Source organism: Xyrauchen texanus, chromosome 4, assembly GCF_025860055.1.
Source record: "Xyrauchen texanus isolate HMW12.3.18 chromosome 4, RBS_HiC_50CHRs, whole genome shotgun sequence".
Lineage (NCBI taxonomy): Eukaryota > Metazoa > Chordata > Actinopteri > Cypriniformes > Catostomidae > Xyrauchen > Xyrauchen texanus.
The window spans coordinates 50,503,059-50,514,413 of NC_068279.1; the positions used below are offsets into that span (position 1 = coordinate 50,503,059).

General features: G+C 35.4%; 1 protein-coding gene across 3 annotated transcripts in view; it reads left to right on the forward strand.

Annotated features, from left to right (window-relative positions):
• LOC127643120 (rho GTPase-activating protein 31-like) overlaps positions 1 to 11,355 on the forward strand; it is a 42,122-nt gene that overhangs the window by 26,987 nt on the left and 3,780 nt on the right. For all 3 annotated transcript variants that reach the window (XM_052125697.1, XM_052125698.1, XM_052125699.1), the window contains 5 exons: positions 4,676 to 4,883; positions 5,772 to 5,896; positions 6,731 to 6,787; positions 7,730 to 8,527; positions 10,923 to 11,029. In XM_052125697.1, coding sequence (XP_051981657.1) covers positions 4,676 to 4,883; positions 5,772 to 5,896; positions 6,731 to 6,787; positions 7,730 to 8,527; positions 10,923 to 11,029 — 1,295 coding nt within the window. The remainder of the gene's footprint in view (positions 1 to 4,675; positions 4,884 to 5,771; positions 5,897 to 6,730; positions 6,788 to 7,729; positions 8,528 to 10,922; positions 11,030 to 11,355) is intronic.

Consider the following 11,355-nt stretch of genomic DNA (forward strand, 5'->3'; position numbering starts at 1 on the left):
TCTCGAGACCAGATACAGAAAATAAACAATTAGAATCATAATGGCGCCTCCCAGGGGTTGCTCAGGAAAACGATATATTTGCATATACCTGAATGTTTTGCAATAAAATTTAAATATATTGTTTATATACTTATAATCACCCACTTTAAATCAACAGCTTTATACAGTATATATTTTTCCCATCTTTTTAATTTGATTACATTATTTGCAATTCTGCTTCTTTTTTGTCAGATTTTCAAGTACTTTATTGCTTCAAAGTTTGCACATCAGAGCGCTTGGTTTGGTTCATGGCTTAGATAAGATTAAACTTTATTGTCTTTGTGCAGAGTACAGGTACAGAGCCAATGAAATGCAGTTGTTTTCGCATATACCAACTAAGCTGGGGTCAGAGCGCAGGGTCAGCCATTAAACAGCACCCACCTGGAGCAGATAGGGTCAAGGGCCTTGCTCAAGGGCCCAACATTGGTATCTTGACAGTGCTGGGGCTTGAACCCCCGACCTTTCGGTCAGTATCCCACTGCCTTAACCGCTGAGCCACCACTGCCCTCTACATGAATAGAGCTCTTTTATAAAAGATTTTATGATTATCCCTATATTAAAAAAAAAAGGAAATTAATCTGAAAGATGGCTGAAAACTGTTACTCTCTATAGGAGGGTAAGTAGTATTCTGAGTCTAAAAATGGCTGGCAATATATTTGGTAATATTGTTACAAAATCTTTCTTTCAATTATATATTCTTCCCAAATACCTACTTTTTTTTTTGCAAATTCATCTGTCACTTAGTAGAAAGCAGCTAGCCAAATTAGGCAGATCCCAACATGAACAGGTTGCGTGACATGCCCTCATTCTTAAAAACCATGAACAATACTATGCAAGGTAAAGGAGAATATGACAAAGATAACATAAAATAATTGAAAGGTTGTGTTTGGTACTGTGTTGGGTTGCCAATTGTCCAATCTCCAGTGTAAAAGCTGTAGCTTGAAGCTCAACCAGTTGAGAATTATTGATATAAATGACGTGAATAATTCTTATGCTAAATGCTTTTTTAAAATGCAAAATGCTTTTCAATAAAAAAAGTGCATGAAGATTGCATTCACGTTTACAAACACAACCTAAAAATACTGTTGGTGTCCTGTTGCGTTTTAATCTCAAGAATTTAATCAACATTAGTCAACATTCCTCATTAACCAATTTGAAATTTGTACCAGAAACTGTACAGCGAGGGGAGTTTGTTTGTCATTTAAATGTACACCATCTGTGTATACATCTTCAACCACACCACACAAGACTGGAAATAGTAGGTTTCAGGGCCCATAATTGGCAATTAGTTTACAAATAGAAAGATTGAAGCCTGTGTTCAATTAGGAGTCATCTAGATTTCTTTTGAGTGTAGCAAAGCTTGTGATGATTTGATCAAGTTTGTTTTAGCCCAACATCCTAAAGCATTAGGCTATGGCCTATAGTATATGGCTATGTATATGTACAGATTGTAAATTAAGATTTCTAAGAGTGTCACCCCCTGCTTTAATTCTCACATTCCTATCTACCCATGCTTAGAGTTTGACGAAGAGCTGGGTTTTAATAGCACTAATATCTGTAGGACTAAAAAAAGCAAATAAGGTCTTGTTAATATTTCCTAAAGCAATAATATTAAATGGTAAGTTGCTTTTGAGATGTTCCTTCTAAAAAAGAACTCTGTAATATTACAGGTATCCTCTAGAGATTAAGAAGGAATCTTAACAATGTCACTGTTAGTAAAATACTATTCTGCCTTCTTCGCAGTCACTCTTTGATCAGGAGATGAATTCACCGGTGGGAAGAAATATATGGACACAGAATGTCACAAGCAGTTCTTTGATTAATTTAAAGCAAGCAAGGGGTTTATATGGTTCTTGTCACACAAGGCTGGTTACACCCCCCAATCCTCCATATACAGTATGGAATTGTTTCCTCTCGCTTACAGAAGTACATTTTTGTCAAGTACATTGTGTGCTCAAGACAATGCCGAAAACATAAAAGTAGATAAGCAAGCAACAGTATAAAAAGGTCACATTGTTCCATCTGAGGCCAATTTCTCACAGTCACAAATTTGCAGAGATGATGTTGAAATTTGAATATGAACTTGTTTCTTATCAAATCTATAAATACTTAGTCATTGTTGTGTAGTTTGAGTAAAATATGATTATTGAGTAAATAATATTGTATTTAGAACTCCAGTGAGTAAGCTCACTGTAAGCATATATATATATGAAATTAAGCTCTATTCTCTGTCAACAATTATCTAATCTTTGTTTATGAATTATTATTTTTTATATTTTTTCAAAAATAAAATTAGAAAACATCTGAGACAAAGTTGATTCTTATCTGAAACATTATTGAGAATTCCAATAAGATTTTTGAGCTATGAAAAAGCAACATTTGAGCAATAAGCAAAAATAAAACATTTGTAAACAACTATGTAAACAATATTAGTAAACAAGACAACAAAATGTGTTTAATATTATGTCTGGCTGTTCTTCTCGTGACAGCTGTGACAATAAATTCAGGAAATGAGTTTCTGGTTTGGGGGGCAGGGGTCTGTTCAGAATACAATGACATTAGATCTATAGCCAAAAATGTAACAGAAAAACAATAGGCAACAGTTACTCACAAAAAGCAGTTAATGGCTGCACACATACAAATGTATGAGTATGTAGATATTAACTTCATGTCTACCCTATGTGTATTAGAAATGTTTAGAAGTTTTGGGTACATTTGAAGCAACTACCATGTTACTTGTTTGTTCATTTAGATACACGCACAGATACAATAAGAATTGAATGCATAAGTAGACCACTGGCGTTGTCCTTTTTGTAATATATAATAGTTAATCATCATAATTATACAAACTCTGAATATATAATTGTAAATGCCAATATACGTATAGTTGTAAATCTTGTGTATGCATAGTCAAAAATCACGAATGTAAGGATTTATCCTTATATATTATAAATGTAGAATTTCTTATTTATAATTTAAGTTATAGCAATATATACTTATGTAAAATTCTATGTTTAGTTTATATATTGGGATTTACAATTATTTATTATTTTATTGTTCATTTTTTATTTAGATTTATATCACGGGTCTGTTGAATGCTTTATTTTGATTGGTTGACAGACATTCTAATGTGTGCAATTATTTTCCAGTAAATGCATGGCTATGAAGTAGTTCCAGGTCTTGACCGCCTAACAGTTCTATATCACTACGCCAAATTATTTCAGATATTTCATAGAGCCGTACAGGCTACCACAGCAAAATAACCGATTAAAACAAAGACATAGCTTAAGTAAATCAGATAACAGTGACAAACAGTGTCTATAATGACCTATAATGTCCTAATTATTTCAATTTTCATCTCTCTCTCTCTCTCTCCTGCTTACACACACATACATATGCCTACACACACATAGAGACTCGAGTCACGACCAAAAATTGTCTTGATGTAAATGCACCCCCGGGATTTGATCAATACAACAGTTTCTATATTATCCAAAACAACTTTTAACATCTGTCAATAGCCCCCTCACACGCCCCCTCCCCCACTCTTTTGCTCTCACACTCACACATATACACACGCTCAAGAAACAAAAAGAGCCTTCATGTCAGTACACACCCCAGCTACTAAGTGGCGTTGTAAACAATTGTTTAGCAACTGAAAAGCTATATACAAGAATAGTGAGATAGAGAAGTATACTTACACTTACATCTTGGCAATTTGAAGTGATGTTACTAATCATGAGAGCTGCAGCAAACAGAGGTATTCCCACACGCAATCTCTTTCAGTCTCTCTCACTCTCTCTCTCTCTCATATACATACACACACATACAAACTCACACAAGCACTACCTTGTTAGCCCATTGAATTATTGTAAAATATAATAATGCACACTTCCGTGCATCATGGCCGCATTACCACCTCAGGGTGTGCATTATTTTTCAATAATTCAACGGTTCATCATCAATTTTTTCTTAATTATAACTATATATTCAAATTTACAACTGTATGTTCATGATTTCCATATATATATAGTCAATTCATATCTATATATTTCGATTTACAATGATATATTCTGATTTATCACTATATATTAAGGATTTATAACAGTATTTTTGGATTTACAACTATATACTCAGAATTGCAACTACAGTACACACACACACACACACACACACACACACACATATATACATATATATATATATATATATATATATATATATATATATATATATATATATATATAATAATGCACACCCTGATATAATTCAGCGTTTTTACAGCCCAAATCTTCATTGTTAGTTCAAAAATGTCACTTTAGAACAAATTCTGAATATATTGTTAAACTTCTGTATATATATATATATATATATATATATATATATATATATATATATATATATATTCAGAAGTTTAACAATATATTCAGAATTTGTAATTATATTCAGATTTACAATTATAAATTAGATTTACAACTAGATATTTAGAATTTACATAATAATTTCCTGTTTGCCCACCCCATAATGTGTGTGTGTGTGTGTGTTTGTTTGTTTGAAGAAGAAATGATCTGTCATGTAAATTGTTTACTTGCTTGTATACTTCTGCTACCAAACTGTTTTTTTTATGGTTTTTCAGGCTCAAGTGTGGCCTGTGGGGAGAAGTACGCCACCCTGCCTGCCACCACGCAGTGTGGCCCCATGAAGCTCATGAGCCTGGAGGAAGCACAGGCACGCTCGCTCAGTCCCAACCATCCAGTGATGAGAGAGAGACAGAGAGAGAACAGCCTACCGGACACAAGCACTGCCGCAATGTACCACACAGTCATAGATCTGGCTGACAGCAGGTAAAGATAGAAGTGTACGCAGCACTGGATGATTAAACACTAACAAACTAAAAGGTGCATTTACTAAACAGTTTTGCCACTCTTGCGCATGGAATTTCAGCACAAAAGCTACATCTTATTCACTAACCTCCGTCAATCTAGTTTAAGCAGCTGCAATCAGTGCTGAAATTGCGCTGTGCCTTGAGTGTTTAAATGAAGTCATTGTCATTCCTTTCACACAAACACAGCTCCTATGTAAATTTACATTGCGCTATTACTGCCAGATGAAAGGTGCCGGTGAAATTATTTTTTAAAAAAGAGATGTTCATGTACATTTTCTATTGATCATAGCAGCACTAATTCATAAAATAATAATCAAGTGATGAGAAGAGCATTACAACCTGGCATACATCCAGATGTGCACTTTTGGCATGTTTAAGATGTGATTCAGGTGTCTTGATCACGGTAGTGGAGTGATGCTGTACAGTACATGCTGTACTGAGCTTGATAGCAGCTGTCTGCTGCATCCTCTGATATATAAAGCTCAGAATCGGCCCCCAAAATCGAAATTTACATTCAGCACAGATTTTATGGACGCGTTTGCACCGTAGCCCAGGCCCTCCTCGGCCCACCCTTGGCTATGCCACTATTTTCAACTAAAGAGTGAGTTAGGGGCTGTTCACACATATCAAACTAGAAAAAAGATTTTAATAAAGTCTAATTTTAGTTTTATAATGAAATAAATGAATATGGTGGCACAATTATATTTTTGTCTACAAAACTAATTCCAAACATTTAAGCATACGCCATCAGTTCAAAAGGTTTTTAAGATCATGAGAAACATTTCAGTCAAGCGTTTCAAGTGTTCTTTTGACCGGTAGTGTATCTCCCCTTCTCACTACACATTAGAAGAAAATTCTCAGGAAAATCAAAGAAGTGGAAGTCTATCTTCAGTCTCGGAAGATCTGTCATTGACTCTAAAGGGAAACTGAGCCGCAATGGGAGTGTGTTTATGAGAGGCCAAAATATCTCAGGTAAGATAATGTACTTCTGAGGTAAGTCGCGCACATTGCATTGAGATTGGAAACATAACAAAACATGTCTAAAAACAGCATTTCTGTATAGAAAAAAGTGGGTCTGGGTAGCTCAGTGAGTATTGACGCAGACTACCACCCCTGGAGTCACAAGTTAGAATCCAGGGCGTGCTGAGTGACTCCAGCCAGGTCTCCTAATCAACCAAATTGTCCGAGTTGCTAGGGAGGGTAGGGTCACATGGGGTAAACTCCTCATGCTCACGATTAGGATTTCTCGCTCTCAATGGGGCATGTGGTAAGTTATGCGTGAATCGCGGAGAGTAGCATGAGCCTCCACAAGCTGCGAGTCTCCATGGCACCATGAACAGTGAGCCACGTGATAAGATGCACGGATTGACTGTCTCTGAAGCGGAGGCAACTGAGACTCGTCCTCCGCCACCCGGATTGAAGTGAGTAACCACGCCACCACGAAGACCTAATTAGTAGTGGGAATTGGGCATTCCAAATTGGGAGAATTTGGATAAAAAAAATCAATAAAAAAGGAGAAGACACTACACTCAGTCTATATAAGAAAAAAGTTATGCAGAGAGTATTAAATTGAAACCATCACTATGTTTCGGCTACCTACGGGGTCTTTATCACACATCCAGAGGAACAACAAGAGCAAGATGTTGTCCTGATGTCTGTTGAAGGCATTGTAGGTGGCTGAACTGTTTTGATTGAAATTGTATTTTTGCAAATAAAGTAAGTCCTTTTTAAAGTATAGAAAACTTATGGGGGAAAAATAACTTGTCAGAAGAAACTTATATCTGTGTTTTTTTCTCTTTTAAACAGAAAAACCAGCTATACGCCCAACTAAAAGCATGGACTCTCTCTGTTCTCTTCCAGCAGGTGGGGCTAGATCTCTGTATAATAGATATATCATTGCATTTTGCATTTGGGACATTTTCATCATTATAAGAATGTAATTATTATTATGATACATTATAGTAAGTGGCAACTATTTGTTTATTGCTTAACAAGTGCATTTAATTTTTATTATATTTATCACACATTTAATATTAAACTCTTCTTTATAATATATATAATACATGTACTTTTTTAAAATAATGACAGTGTCTTTTATTTAACATCCTTTTCACAACCTAATACACCAAATAAAGAAACTTTGGAAAAGTCCATGTATTACACTACAACCTGTATTTTATCAGTATTTTATCATATACTGTGGCCCCCAAAACTAATTTGGATGCTCAAGCATACTTGTAATGTATAAATGTCATTGCATAGTTAACAAAATAAGAAAATAGGAAAAGTGGGATCTGAAAATAAATATTGCTAGAAATAACTTAACTTCAGCCATTTTTGCAATGACTTTTAGTCCACTTGGCAGCTATCTTGAAAATGCTCCCAGGCTGCTATTTTATATAGATACAAGTGACATACAAGTACAGCTCCCACAGTATCTACTTGAATGGGGAAATACAGACATTTCCAAAACTGTTGTTCAAAAGATTAAGATCAAATAACAAATTTAAAATAAACAGTAAAATCTGACAACAATGGTATCATACATTTCCTTCTTTAGCTCATATCACAAAAAAAAATGTCAGACTGGACATTCTTGAGTTAACTGATGAGATGTCTCTATTTACCTGTAAGGCAGGACTTCTTTTTCTACACCCACTCTATTTGACATTTCAGTTTCTCACATTAAATTTAATTCTCTACTATAAGTCTCTGCTTTAATCCTACTGGTATCGAAGTGATTTTTAGTTAACCATTTCACACAGGTGTCCTAACAGAGTTGTCTTTGTTTTCACTCCAATTTAGATGAGGACAAGTTACCCACTGCAGGAGGAAGTAATGGCATCTTTGTCCCAATTCTAAAATCACGAACCCTTGACTCAGACATCAACCACAACCTGAACAATAAAGATCCAAAATGGGAGTCTGATCAGGATACAGCTTCCGGAGGATGCCAAGGACGACAAGGAGCGCCAAATGTTGCTTCCAAATCTCCAGCTTTATCATCTTCTGTGCAGAAAACTCTTCCAGAACAGCTGAAAGTTTTCAAAGGTGATGACTGCAGCGGCTGCCAGCCTACATCTCCTAAAAGCCGCCGGATGTTGTATTCTGGATCTGCTAATAATGGATCATCTAGACCGTCTTTTCCAGGCAGCCTGTTTCCAATGGAGTCCTCACCACGCCACCAACGGAAGGCCCTCAATATTTCCGAGCCATTTGCCGTGTCTGTTCCTCTGCGTGTGTCAGCCGTAATTAACTCTAACAGCACACCCTGTAGGGCACCAGGGAAAGAAAGGGACAGGGGTTTAGGGGGACTCTTCAAGCCCACAAGAGAGGCTGGACCTCCGGAACCCCATCGCAGTGACAGTTTCGGCAATGCTGGAATCGGGATCCTGATCAGTAGCAGCAGTGGGAATTTTGGGATCACAGACTGGGAGATTGGACTGGGAGGTGCTGGGTACAGAGAGCACTCACTTGGTAACAGCAGTGGAGGCAGTGGATGCAGTATCTATAGCAACAGCAGTTCTTTACCTGTTGAAAATGAGGAGAATCAGATGGGGAAACGAGATATTACTGATGAAATCACTCTTGGGACAACAGAGAGTAAGACCATTTTAGAACGCATGTATGAGCGTAGTTATGGATAAACAGTACAAGGTGGCCCAAAAACAAAACTCAAAAATGCATAAAGGTGCTTTGACGATTTCTGGTGTACTTTTTGTAAACAATAAAATTACACCACTGTGACGAGATTGTGAGCAACAACATGTTAAAAATAAATAGGTAAATCGTTTGGCACAAAAAACAAACAAACAAAAAAGCTGGGCCATATGGCGAAACAGAAGCACTTCAGTTTGCTACCATTGAAAACTATTTACTTATTTATTTATTTGTAGCAAGTTGTTGCTCACGAGGACATCACAAGTCATAAAAGCCAAAAATCATGCAAATGCCTTTATGCCTTTTTAAGATATGAGCAATCAAACATGGTGGCCCCGTTTGTTTGTTTGTTTTTTTTTAGGCTACCCTGTATACTGTATTTGTGAACAATAAAGTATATTTTAGTTTAGTGATTATTAATTCAAGTTAATTAAATTAATTATAGATAAAGTAATTTGATTAATCGTTATCAAAATAACTTTTTTAACATTTCATTATAATATATCATATTTATTGTCTAGAATTATTCTTATTATTCATTCAACTGAATAATTAAATTAAATAGTTTTTAAACAATAACTTATTCTGGATTCAGTACAAATTAAGCTCAGTTTCACAGCATTTGTGGCATAATCTTGATTTCCACAAAAATATATTTCGACTCGACCCTCCATTTCTTTGAAAAAGGAAAAAAAAAAGAGGCACTTACAAAAGAAGTGAATTGGGGTCAATATTTTTGGAGGGTTTAAACACAGAAATGTGAAGCTTATTAGTTTTTTTAAAGCACACATTCATTCTTGTGTCAGAACTCATGTAATATTTGAGCTGTAATGTTGTTTAACTGTCAATTTTACAAATTGAAATTGAAAAATTGGCTATAACGTCACACAGAAACGGTTAGTAAGTGATTTTATCACACTAAAAACATGTTTTCATGAATATTGTTAATGTCTTGTGGCTATACTTTTGAAACAATGAGTGTTTTAATGTTCAAAAATTGGCCCCCATTCACTTCCATTGTATATGCCTCACTGTAACCCAGAATTTTATTTTTTAAAGAAAAGGAGGTGCCAGTCAAAATAAATCTTTGTGGTAATCAATATTAAGCCACAAATGCGGTTGATTGAGCTTTAGTTGTATTGAACCCGGAAAATTCCTTTAAAGGTGGCTTGTCGAATCAAATCTGCATTTTTATTTGTATAGTGCTTTTCACAACACACATCGATTCAAAGCAGCTTTACAGGAAATCATGCATTAACAGAAAAGGTTTCTGTAAAAAAAAAAAAAAAGCTGTAATACCTTTTAAGTCTTAGAGTCATCATTGTGTAGTTTCATTAATTATGATTGTAAATTGTGAATAAAAATGCAATAATTAAATAATAATTGTATTTAGAACCCCAATGAGTAAGCTGAAGATGACTAACAAGAACACAAAACTCCATAAAATGAAAAATAACCTTGGGAGAAACCAGTCTCACTGTGGGGGCCAGTTCCCCTCTGGCTATACAGCATGAATATAATGCCAATATTTGTTATTTGTGTGCAGTGCTAGTCATGGTTTAAAATTTGTAAATTAAGTGCTAAGGGTCAATTTAAAAAAAAAAAAAGTTTTTTTATGAACTTTGGACTAATGTCTTTAATGTTCATCCTGGATCAACTGCAGGAGTTCACATAGATGCATTGTCCTTTGTTAGTTTGCTGATGAAGGCTTATGTATTTTTTTTATGTTAAAACACTCCTATGCCAGCTTAATATTCAGAGACATCTATTTGTTAAATATTTGTAGGTTGAATACCCACAAAATTGTCAACTGTGGCAATATCAAATCATTGCTCTGTTTGTTTGAGAATCCTGACCATGCATTTCCAGCGCAACTTTCCACCATAGTACAATGTGTTGTTGGAGAAATTAACTAGCTAATCATGACTGTTTCCCAAAACCATTGTAACTATGTTGCACATCCGTTGTTCTTGCCATGTCAGTTTAACAACATACATTATAGCTGGCTTTAATGACGTTATGCTTAAGGAAAGGAAAGACATAAGGGAAAAGGCTTTCACGTTTAAATTTCAGAACGCAGCTGTCTACAGAAACCTTGGAATAAACTGTTTTCTTAAGTACATGTTAAAAGAGACAAAGGTCTTGACAGAATTAAAGAAATTGAATGAAATATATATATGGAATGAAAGATATACAGTAGAGGCCAGAATTTTTGCACTTAACATTGGTTACACAAATGGCACAGCAATTACACACATGATCTTTAACTATTCAAATCATATTGGGTTAGGGTGTTTTTTCCCCTGATTGTTGCATTGATTTCTCTGTATTTTCTTAGGCAAGGATGCCAAATTGAGAGTCGATTACAAAGGAAAATCTCAGTCCTCTGGGGAAGAACTGGAAGCTAAATCAACACAACAAAATACCACAAAATTGGAAAAACTGGTATGATTTTGAACTAATAAAAGACATGGACCATCCTTCAATTGTCCATTGTACTTTTATTAAGATATAAGTTTCACTGCAACTTCCCAGAGTAAAACTCACTGTGCAAAACACAATGCTTAGGATGTTGTGGATAGTTGCTAAGGCATTGCTATGCATTTGCCAAGGTTGCTGTGCAGTTTCTATAAGGTGTTTTAGGTAGTAGCAAGAGCATTGTTAGGTGGTTGCTAGGGTGTTCTTTAGGTGATGTTGCTAAAGATCCCATCCCTTTTGTAAGTATCTGTTATATTGTGGTCCCTGAATAGGGCTCAGGTACCTCCTTCAGT